This window comes from Babjeviella inositovora (assembly GCF_001661335.1).
Source record: "Babjeviella inositovora NRRL Y-12698 unplaced genomic scaffold BABINscaffold_5, whole genome shotgun sequence".
In the NCBI taxonomy this organism is placed as follows: Eukaryota; Fungi; Ascomycota; class Pichiomycetes; order Serinales; genus Babjeviella; species Babjeviella inositovora.
In genome coordinates this window covers 47,330-58,887 of record NW_017566842.1, presented here as the reverse complement: position 1 = coordinate 58,887, position 11,558 = coordinate 47,330, and the positions used below count along the sequence as shown (strand labels likewise).

The 11,558-nt window shown below is 48.2% G+C and overlaps 3 protein-coding genes and 1 non-coding gene across 4 annotated transcripts; 1 reads left to right on the top strand and 3 right to left on the bottom strand.

Annotated features, from left to right (window-relative positions):
* Nucleotides 1–1,069: 1,069 nt before the first annotated feature.
* Nucleotides 1,070–1,173, bottom strand: BABINDRAFT_t167. The gene has a single exon. It is a non-coding gene; the product is annotated as a tRNA-Val (tRNA).
* Nucleotides 1,174–3,344: 2,171 nt separating this feature from the next.
* BABINDRAFT_21863 (uncharacterized protein) lies at nt 3,345–3,725 on the bottom strand (the record flags this gene model as incomplete). Its single annotated transcript, XM_019131274.1, has 2 exons — nt 3,345–3,481; nt 3,554–3,725. Coding segments are annotated over 2 exons (309 nt in total), but the record flags the coding sequence as incomplete, so codon positions are not given.
* A 2,770-nt stretch (nt 3,726–6,495) lies between these two features.
* Nucleotides 6,496–8,889, bottom strand: UTP13 (Utp13p; the record flags this gene model as incomplete). Its single annotated transcript, XM_019130791.1, has 1 exon — nt 6,496–8,889. The coding sequence occupies one exon, from the start codon at nt 8,887–8,889 to the stop codon at nt 6,496–6,498; it is 2,394 nt and encodes a 797-aa protein (XP_018985435.1).
* Nucleotides 8,890–10,054: 1,165 nt separating this feature from the next.
* Nucleotides 10,055–11,343, top strand: CYP1 (peptidylprolyl isomerase). Its single transcript, XM_019132138.1, has 2 exons — nt 10,055–10,553; nt 10,614–11,343. Exons 1-2 carry the CDS (start codon nt 10,520–10,522, stop codon nt 11,066–11,068), a joined length of 489 nt encoding a protein of 162 aa, XP_018985434.1. The 5' UTR covers nt 10,055–10,519; the 3' UTR covers nt 11,069–11,343.
* Nucleotides 11,344–11,558: the final 215 nt, after the last annotated feature.

Sequence of the window (11,558 nt, the reverse complement as noted above, 5' to 3'; positions counted from 1 at the left end):
TATAAGATCTATTATTTAATTTGTGCTAGCGGCACACCAGGTATGCTATTTTCCCTGCGTGGCATTGTCTATGGCGCACCGACCGTCCTCGGTATGATTTCCCGTTATCAGCAAATACTACATTCTTTCAGTGCTCACGGCTTGATCTTTAAAGTGAAGCTTTGTCTCACTTATTTAAGCGTTAGCTGTAACGAGGCATAGACACGGCTTACGGGCCAGGCGCCGTTGTTGTGATAAAAGTCAAACCTTATTTAGATTTTCGGCTTAAGACCAACCTACCTGAGGCCTGTGACTCGAGTTAAGCCCGTGGGCCGTGTAAAGTTATTTTGTTGACACCACATGCTGGGTTATCCTGCTTATCTCTAGGAGGGCTATGCATCATGATATAAAAAGCCAAGACATTGAATTTCCTCTCTATCCTGCACCGGCTCGGGCTAGCCTTTTGAGCCTTCTTCCAGGCCCACTGTAGGCTTAAAAGAGGTACAAAACTCATTGGCCATGGTATAATAAATAGGCTGATGGACGCCTAAAATTTGTCGTATGAAGGGCTCTCAGCGACTCCTATCAGCAGTCCAGTATGGGCACCCTGTAGTATTTACAGCCTACGTCATAGTTATTCGTGGGCTTGGTGCAGATTGAGATCGCTTTTTATGACGTCATAGGCTGTAGCCTGCATGTCTGATACACGTCTGGCAATAAGTCTGCGCTAACCTGAAGAAATCCCTCAGAAGTCCCTCCTTTCCGGACCAGCCGTGGAACGGTCTCGTGGATGCAGGACTCTGTATAGTCGCTAGACACCTCCCAGTCCGAAGGCTTCGAATCGTCCTCAAAACACTCACGCACTTTAAACGGGAGAATGGTCTAGCTGAGGTTAGTTTAAACAACGGGGAAGGGATCAGGCCGCCCAGTTTGACGGATAACCCTGTGTCGCGCACGTAGTTCAGCCTGTACCGCCCAATCTGGCTGCTAGGTTCGGACTCGATACGTTTGAATACATGCCACCAAAATGCTTGGGTTGGGGAGAGTGGAAAAGATAGTAATTGTTGACGGCAGCATAGGAAAAAAACGATGATCCAGCCGAGAATCGAACTCGGAGCCTTTTCGGCACATAAAAGCCTCTCTGTGAAGACTGAAAATGTAAACGAAACGTAATAACCGTTATACCACTGGACCGCCAACCTAAGGTGTATGAGAGAATGAGCAGAGTTGCACGTGCCGGGTGATTTCAACATGAATGAGATAGGAGTGGACCGCTGGTACTCACACGAGATGTTGCAGCCCGGGGAGATTGCCTGATTGCGAAGTTAGTCCTTTTTAGAATAGACCTTACAGACTTTTTGTCCTATTTAGAAAATGGCCTTCATTTAGGACTCTAAGTGTACCATTAGAATCCCTCGCAGCTGAAAGTTACTAGCAAATAACGGAAACAATCAGAGAATATTGGTCAGGATGACAAGTCAGGCAGATCCTGGCGGAACGCTGACAAAGTATAGGAGCCAAAAGGCACAATCCACGTAGCCAACGGGTATCCCGAAAAATCCTCTTTGGCGTTATACACTATTGCTAAATTATAGATAGCTACCAAAAGTTTTACCTAGCGGACATATCAGAAGAATATAGCATTCGGCGCATATCTAACTTGAAGCTACATTCGTGTTCAGACTTTTGAACTACAAAGGCCATTCATGACTCGAATTCTTTCTTCTTGAAGCTTAGCAGCCACATCTTCTTAAAAATCATAATATTCCTACTCATAAAAACTCATTGGCTGTCTAATGTTCATGTACACCCTTTAACCCTCAAGCCTCTGTTGCTGAAAACACATCATACACTCCATCGCCCTACGACACCTCCAACTTCTTGCTCTTGTGGTCATCACCAAATCCGTTGATACGGTAGTCCAAGTTGACCAAAAAGTCAATCATAGTCAATTTGAGATCGTCCTCAGGGCCCACCCAGTCCTGGGTATTGCTGATAAAAACCCTCAATGACGAGATCAACATTTCGATATGCACCACCAGTGCAGAGGGGACAGCATCCGCCGTGAACTTCAACTCAGACCCGTACTTTTTGTTGACCAATAACACCAAGGAGAAAAGAGCGGCGAAGCTCATCATATCCAACCCTCCCAGCAACCGTTCCATTACCCCGCTGTCGTCGAGTTCTCCGCTTGAGCCCAAAATGAGTTTGTGCACCCAGGACGCCACGTCAGAAAACTGGCAATTATGCATAAAAATCTGCTCGATGATTGCCAACGCTTTGATGGACAACGGGTACCCGGCGGCCTTCTTTGGCAACTGGCTGTACTGCTTCTGCAAGAGTCTCACAGAGTTTCCCTTCCCCGCAGGTTTTGGGCCGTCAAGCAAGTACTGGCAGATCATAAGCTGCAACTTCAAGCCACCCACGTTGCCGTAATGGATACGGATGAAAGCCATGCTCTTGCGAATATCTTGCTCAATTTTCTGATGTATTTCCACTAACTTGGATCCCTCCAGGGTCTCTTCTTCGTCTTTGAACCCCGTATATCTGTGGAAGTTGTACTGGCTCACACGCGAGACAATCGCCTTCATCTGATTGGTGATAATCAACTTGGTGAAGGCCTGCACCAATTGGGCATCAGAGAAGGTCTTACCGGCGACCCCCTGGTGTAATTCATCCAAAATGCTCCAGTTGCCGATGGCGCCACAGAATAATTCGGCTTCAGACTCAGACGTTTCCTCACGAGAGAGGAACAACTTCTGGGACCTGCACCACAACCAGAGACATTTTCGGTCTACCACAAACTTCTGAGCTAAGACAAACCATCTCTGGAAATGTAACTGAATCAAAATGCCGCTGCCAGCGAGAACAGACGACTGGATTTCTCTCAGCTTGGCGCTGAGGTCCATAGACCGGAAGCGCAACCGCAAAGCCCCGGCCATCAACCCACAGGAATCCCCAGTCGCCGCAGCCACAGAGAGTCCAGTTAAGGAGCTCACTTCCTTCACAAGGCGATCGTAAACCCCAGGTACGACGGCTTCTGACGCAGTTTTCTTTGGCTTTTTAAATATCCCACTGAGCAACCACACAAGGACGTAACCCATAAGGGCAAACTTTACAATAAGCGAAAACTTGGCAAACACCTCTTCACCACCTAGTGGGAAAAGCCCGGCAAATGCCAGGAGCGCGCTCTTATCTCTATTCCCACCCTGTTCAAAGTCTCCCCTAAGCGAGTTACCCACCACGCACGCTAACCCACCCATCAAAAGCTTGTTTTTCAAGCCAGGACTCGCAGGAGAGGCGTTTCTGCGTGTATTTTGGCCGCTGGAGCTGGATTCCGGGACGATACGAAGGATGATATTCTTTAAGCTGTCGTTTTCCGCCGCCAATCGCTGGTTCTTCTCCTCCAAGTGTTTAATGTACTCGATAGATTTGGTCAAAATTGTGGCTTTGTTCAATTTTTTAGCTGGCTTCAAGCCTTCGAGGTTGATATCTGGCTCCACTAGGTATTCGTTCTCGCTACCCATACTGGAGTTCGGTGTAGGAGCGGCAGAGGAGCTGCCAGACAGCGGACTACCGGCGTTGGTGGTGTCAATGGAGGCATTTCGGTGCTGCTGCTGGTACTCCTCTTCTGCTTCCTGTTTGATTACCAAATAACGGAGGGTTGGTACAGAGTCGCGCAAGTAGTTGATCTTGTCGTTGATATTGTTTCTGTAGCGTTTTTCAATCACGTTGTGGGACGACTTTTCCTTCTTGGCCCCACGGAACTTTCCAGAGACGGTAGCATGCGCTGTCACCAAATTCTTCAGGTTGATTTTGGTTTTTAGAATCGATCTAGGGGATAAGTCACTGGAATAATTGGAGTCTGGGATGAGCTGGTCATCGAACATCTGATCAAAGTCCATTTCCTCGGCCTTGATCTTGAATTCGGTTTGCGGATACTCGTCGAAAGATATCCCAGAAAAGGCCTCCTCCCGTGGAATGGCAAACATGGCGTCCTGCGCCACCATTTCGTCGAGGGACGTTGTATCCAAGTACGTAGGCGACGCATTGGTGGACGACTCAGTGGAGTAAGTCATAGAATCAGGATTAGACATTGTTTTTCTCATCTGTGGATCGTATTGGTATAGGCTTGGAGGGGCGTTGTCGTATAAGGTAGATTGTGGAGGGTTCAAGTTGGGGTCTTCGCTTGGGTAGCTAAATGCCACCCCGTCGTAGTTAAATCCCGTCGGGGTTTTCTCCTGGAAATTGAAATTGGGGCCGAAAATTGAGTCGACCGCGTCGTCAAATAAATATGGCATGGACATGGTGAGATTTGTAGTTTAGAAAAGAAAAGGTGATGGCAGCAGTAGGGGAGAAGTATAGGAACCCGTGACTTATATATAAAAGATGCAGACGTAAGCGACTTGCTGCATGTGATTACCCCCTCGGGTTGGCGGTTAGAAAAGAAACCAAAACGATGTCCGAGGCTTTAATTCAGGTGACTAGCGGTCTTTGTGCAGCTGAGACTTTGAACTCTCCTCCGGTCATCCCTCTGCAACTTCGGATCAGCAACGCAAACGAGACCAGATGCAGTCCTAGTGTGCGTTTTCCCGCAGCCTATCCATGTACGTGAAACCGGGTCAAATGCCATCCACGTCTTTAATAGAGGGATGGTCATGCCTTGGTGTGCCTTGGTACCTACGGTCCTAATGAGCTCTAACTGAAAATCAAATAGAGTCCAGTGTTAATACAGAGGAAAAAATAATCTTAACGAACCCTGGCTGGAAGATCGTTCCATATTTGCATGTCTGCCGTGTAGTCTAAGATTCCCTAGTCATATTTAGCCGATCGGGCAATAACCCATACGAACGGTATGCAGCACGGAAAGTGGTGTGATTTTGAACTACAGACATTCCTGCACAGCAAAATACTCGTTGTGCCGGTACACACCCGAAGGGGTCGAAGGATCCAATTGGGAAAAGTAAGATGTTGCACTGTCATTTAGTTGGTAATAGAGGTCAGGGATGCCACTGCCACTCTCAAAATTAGATGATGTCATAAAAATTTCCATGTTTTTGTCTTACAACCTGTGTCAAAATCATCTGACAATTTAACCTTTTCCAGAATCCTGCCTACAGGCCATGCATGTCCCGACGCCCAAGAAATTTGACGTGCCGTAAAATCACGCGATTCTGCAAGGCCCTTGGCTATATAAAAATCCCAATGCAACGATGAGCAGGCCGAGTTGCAGCATACAGATAGAACCTGCGTTGGATGCCGTAAACAAATAGGATCCCGTGTTAAAGTAATAGTTGCCTCTGGCAGTTACGATAATGTAAAATAGGAGTACTACTTCAGCTCGTGTTGAGTATCCGCACTCTCGTTTAGTGATATGGAAGTGGGTCTTTCCAGATACCCTCACTCAGACGGGAGGATTGGTGTTCTCGCGTTCTCATAAGGGTGTTTCAGCTTATCCGGAGGGTTGTTAACCCAGGTCAAATGACTAGATACCCGTCTACGTATGGCTTACCTATGTCATGTAATATCTCAATCCACGCAACATTACCGAAAGTTTCCACAACTTTCATTCGGTCTAAAGAACGATAGTTTCTATGAAATTGTTTCAGATATTTCGTAGACCAAGCCTAATAATCCCGGAACTCTGGTTCTACACTTGTCAGAAGAGTACTGCCAGACCCCAGGTCCGGGTGCACCTTCAACTCCAAGAACGGCTATCACGCATGTAATCTGTTTGCTGCATGGGCTTTGTTGGCATGTATCCAAGTAAAGCTGGGGGGATTGGGCAAGTCTTTGGTGGTGTGATTTTATCCGAATCTTGTTTACAATAGATATATATAGACGGGTGCTGTAGTCTACTTCTCTTCGAGGAACAGATCTTTTACCCGGAAGGCGACACTACTATCCGATGTTGAGGGCCTAGTCCAAGGCTTGATACTCACATTGCACGCCCAAATCCACCCTGTATTTCTCGCCTCCTACAGATACCTCTGTGGATCAAGGAGCTCCCAAAATTTATGAAACGGTGATACCCCTAACACCGCCCCCTCCAGCGCATAAAGGTGCAATCTGGCATAACTATTAGTCCGGTATGATCTTCTGGTTGTTGGTTATATTTTACGTTTACATATTGCTTATTGACATCATTAGTCTCCTCTGGGGTCATATATCATGGCATCGTTATTGATTTGAGCAAGGCACCTGAAGTGTATTCAGTTTAAAAGACGAATGTATAATATCAATAAAGCTAAGCTAGCACTGTAGCCTATAGGGGAAATGTAACTAGAATAAAGAAGCTTCAACTTTTTTTAAAAAACTCTCCGCTTTCATTAGATTTCCACAAGGATATAATGCCAACGACAAAGGTGAACCTCACGATGAGAAATTCACACATAAACATTTGTAGTCATATATATATATATATACGCACTCTACTCATCCACATTTATTTTAACCTGATATCTAATTTATTCAATATACATAATATACATAACGGCATCACTCAAATCGTGCACGCTAGATTCGGTTCATCTCAGCCAACGCGTAGTCCAACACGTAACTTTCTTCGACCAAATCATCCACTCGCGTATAGTGTCTCTCACTGTACGGAATGATCGCCTCAACCAACTTGACCAAGCCGGGAATCTCGCTCAACGTATTGGCCTCGAATCTCGCCAACACAAGATGGATCACCTTCTGCGAGACCTCAAACAATTTGGAGTTGGTGTTCCAGTCGCGCAAACGCTTAAAGAGCACCATTAATTGATCCGCATTCAAGCCCGCAACACACTCGTCCATCTGTTCAGACCCCAAGACTCCGGTACCGCCGCTCGCGATGGACGCCTTCAACACGTTGTACAAACGCATTGGGTGGTCCAAGGTGAGCGCGAGCAAGAACGCGTTCGACCAGTCGCCCTTATTGATGAAATTGGCCAACGATTGTTCCTGCTCCACCTTATGCTTGCGGTCGAGTTGGTCCTGCGCGATGGTCGCGTCGGTGTTGTCGCGCCACATTGCAATGGCACCGTCCGCGTCCGCGGATACAAACGCCGCACCATCGTCGCGCGTTGCGAGCGCCCAGATACGGTTTGCATGGTGATCAAACGTCTTGGCACACTCGCCGCTTGTGCAGTCCCAGATCTTGACCAAGCCGTCCGCTCCGGACGACAAGATTTGCTTGTTCTGGTTGAAGAAGCACACCCGCTGGACGGAGTTGGTGTGGCCCTCCAAGGTCTTGACCACGGAAAAGTCCGTCAACGACCACACCTTGAGAGTCTTGTCACCAGAAGCAGTCACAAGGAGCTTGTCGTACTGGCAGAACTTGACGTCCCACAACCCACGCTTGTGGCCCGTGAGAATCCCCACGGTAGTCCCAGACTCGAGGTCCCAGACCTTTGCAGTCTTGTCAAAGGATGCAGAACAGAAGAACTCGTCGTTTGGCGCAATGTCAATCGCGTTGATGTCCTTGTCATGAGCTCTTCTGGTGTACTCAGAGGAGGCGATAATCTCTGGAGTTTCAGCGGTCATCACACTCTTGGTGATTTTCCACTTCTTGATGGTGTGATCACCAGACCCGGTGATGAGAAATGCAGGGAAGCCCGCTACCGGCGTACGTGGCAATGCGAGCGCAGTCACAGGGTCTGCGTGGCCCTGGAACACCGCGGCGCACGAAAATGCGCCGCGCGCGTCGTCCCAGCGCCACAACCGCGCGTCGTGGTCCTTGGAAGCAGTCGCGATCCAGCGCCCATCCACGGTAACATCGATTGCGTTGAGCAAATCTGTGTGGCCCTCGAGCAACTGCACCTCGTACGGGGTTTTTGGGTCTATAATACGCAACGCTGGTGAGTTTGTGGCCATCGCAAAGAGATCGTACTCCGGCCCAACGTAGCGGATGTCCGCAATCGTACCATGGTTACCCGCAACGCGCCTTTTGACAGGGATAGTGGCCTCATCACCGTCTTCTATGACGTCCTCCACCGCGGAAAAGTCTAATTCCACAAGCGTTTGGTCGGAAATAACCAACATCAAGCTGTGCTCACCCTCATCCTCAAGTGGCAAGATGTTTGTAATCATCAACTCTTCGTTGGTCTCGAGCGGCGCGGCAGAGCGCGCGCGCACCTCACCCGTGGCCACGTCCCACAACGTGAGCACATTGCCGGATCCACCAGTGTACATGTACTCGTGCGCGCCCACGGTGATAAATCCAGCGTTTTCCACTTGCTGGCGGGTCGGGATCGTCTTGGCCACCTTGTACTTCTTGGTGGCGTCATACATCACCAAGACCTGGTCTCTACCACCGGAGATGAACGTCTCACCGGAGGCACTGAAGGCGAGCCCTCTGACGGCAGAGTTGTGTTCGTTGATAGTGTGGAGACACTTTCGCTTAACCAAGTCCCAGATACGGACCTGGCCCATGATGTCACCGGACGCGAGCTTCCACTGTGCGTTGTTGAGTTCACCGTGGAACGCAAGTGAGCACACGGTTGTCCCGTGGCCCTTGAGCGAGTGGGTGATGTATCCGTTCTCAATATCCCACACGGTGACCGCACCGTCAGCCCCACCGAACGCAAAGAGTGTTGACGTGGGATCTGCGGCCGCGACGTACACCGGTGAGGAAAGCTTGAACGTGCGCGTGAGCGTACGCGTCCAACAGTCGAACACGCGCAACTGCTGCGACTGCGATACGACTCCAAGGTAGTGACCATCTGGGGTGAGCTGCACCACAGTGACTGGTTCACCATCACCCTCGAGCGTGTGGACCGTCTGGTTCGCCCTGAGATCCGTGATCACGACGTCTTCAAGCACGGCTGTCGCGAGCGTCACCCCGTCTACGGAGGCCGTCGCGGAGGCACCACTGACGTAGAATGGGAGGATATCGTCACTTGCAAAGGTCACGCGGAGGTTTTCCATGTTTATGAATGCAAGAGTGGGGGTTGGAGAGTGAAGGTAGAGAGTGGGTGGATTTTTCAGCTTACCAAAAAAATTTAATAGGATTTTTTTTCGCAACGGTGCGGCTCGCGATGGGATGTGCGTGCGCGACTCAAATACGGTGCGAAACGTGTACCACACCGCGGGGAGAGCCAAAGTGGTATCGAGAGTTCATATAGTCCCGATGTGCTCATCGCTAGACAGTGTTTCTCATTAGAATCATTGACTGTCAAAACATCCAATATAGGGCTTGGAAAACGGTAACCCTAGGCTGGGGATACATTTTCTATTTAGAAACTAAAAGAATTCGGACACAAGATAGAAGTGCTAGGGGCCTTGGAAGGGAAAAAAGGATTGGTTATAAAACTATGGAAGCTTTTGTCTTTTATTATAACTAAAAGTATTAAGAGAGAGTACAAAGCGCAACGAGTATTGCCATGCGTCAACTAAACAAAATTGTCTAGCCATGATGTAATAGAAGTCTAATGCTGGTATATCATCAAGGCAGAATACCCCCTCTATACAAGTACAATTTCTGTCCATTTATTATTCCTCTTCGTTTTTATCCAACCTAAAAGGTATTGTGGTTGCCCTAGATACCAGCTCAATCAAGGTTATCCCGCAGCTCGATACTGATTCGGCCTTACTTATCACGACCAATTTGAAGCTTTGCTATCTGTGGATTTGTCACTTTAGAGAGAGTTTGGGGCATGCAATTAGTATGGCTCGAATCCACTGTATACCCACGGGTTCCAGACCACGTCGTTGCTTGCTCGCTGAAGGTTTCGAGGTACAGCTAAATCTATTCATCGGAGCTAACTCCGGGACTCCGATACCCCGGTTGGTGCTGAATCAACCCCGGAGAATTCCCTATCCTACATTGCTCCGCATCTACTCCAATGATTATCCCTAGGATGCTGACCTAATCACATATCAGGATCTCTACACCGGGGCTAATCCGATTAAGTCAAAGAGTAAACCGATGCCGGTCGGCCAGGTTTCAAAATGAGTGGAGATTAGAAGTTAGGCCCAAGTGAGCTCTGGACGAAGAGACTTGACCGGAAACAAGGATCAACTTTGCTTAAAACATGAGCAAATTCCTCGGGACCTCTCCTGGAGACAATTTCTGCAGATTCAAAGCGACCAGGCCAAACCGAATGTGCGAATTAACCTCAGTAGGTAAATGAAATTATCATCTGCACCCCTTGGTACGATGTCGTCATGCAAATTGGGTGCTGGGCCAGAAGCTCACGTGTCACGTGAATTTTGTGCAGGAGGCCAACAAAAGAACGCCATGGAAGAAATCGCGAAAGCAAACGAGGTCTCATCAAGCGGCCCGGAGCGTGCCGATAGGGAAGGGGATCATCCCGGAAAGCTTGGAATACCCGTATATTAAATTTTCTTCATCACGTGACTGTTAGTTGGTTTGTTTCACCCCCGACTTTACCGAGGGATCGCCGAGAGACGGCTGCTAAGGGTTAGGTCCGGCCATTTTTTCCCCTTGAAGCGTCCAGAGGGCGTTGGAAAAAACGCTGACGAGCGTATATATTTCTTGCTATTTCTCGCTTTTCTCTTCTTCTCCCTTTAAACCATTATCTCTACATCAATCAAAATGTCTACTGTTTACTTCGACACCTCCATTGACGGTATGTGATCTTTGCCTGTCCAATTGGCCGGAATTTTAGGCTCAATACTAACTCGTCTAGGCCAAAAGTTGGGCCGTATCACTTTCAAGTTGTACAACGACGTCGTTCCAAAGACCGCTGAAAACTTCCGTGCCTTGTGTACCGGTGAAAAGGGTTTCGGTTACGCTGGTTCCGTCTTCCACAGAGTCATCCCACAATTCATGTTGCAGGGTGGTGACTTCACCCGTGGTAACGGTACCGGTGGTAAGTCCATCTACGGTGAAAAGTTCGCTGACGAAAACTTTGCCAAGAAGCACGACAGACCAAACTTGTTGTCCATGGCCAATGCTGGTCCAAACACCAACGGTTCCCAGTTCTTCATCACCACCGTTCCATGCTCTTGGTTGGACGGTAAGCACGTTGTCTTCGGTGAAGTCGTCGAAGGTGCTGACATTGTCAAGAAGATCGAAGGTTTCGGCTCTAACTCTGGTTCCACCAGAGGTAAGATCACCATCGACGCTTCCGGTGAATTGTAAAGTTATCGGTCCGTTTTCCTGACCAAACTTTGAGTAGCCCCTATGCAATAAAAGAATGTTTTAGTTTATGCTGAAAATACCTATGTAGAGCTCGCAAATCCCGAACGTGTTGCTAAACAACGATTGAGGAGATAGGCGCCCTTTGAAGCGTACTACCTGGGTGATCCATTAGAACTGTGTGTGTAGAGTTACCCAAATCCCGCAAAGCAGTATCGATAAACGAAGTGTCACCTTGGAAGGTCGAGGAATACCTATAAAGAGAAGCTATCTTGAATAGATATGACGTACGATAAGTTTTATAGGGCAAAGTACAAGCACCAAAAAATGGTCAGATATCCTAGAAAGCTAAGTAACCGAACCATTCGATCCTTATTCCACAATATTAGCATATTTTGTTGAACCCCGCTTTAAAACCCACCAGCTCCAGTGCGTCATTTATCACTATCGGTAAATTTGGTTGCAAACTGGTACATGCCTACTCCCAGTACTG

Bases quoted from the DNA above. Each gene is read 5' to 3' on its own strand.
- CYP1 (XM_019132138.1), top strand. From the start codon at position 10,520: ATGTCTACTGTTTACTTCGACACCTCCATTGACG. The intron at 10,554-10,613 runs GTATGTGATCTT...TAACTCGTCTAG, and splicing joins CTTCGACACCTCCATTGACG to GCCAAAAGTTGGGCCGTATC.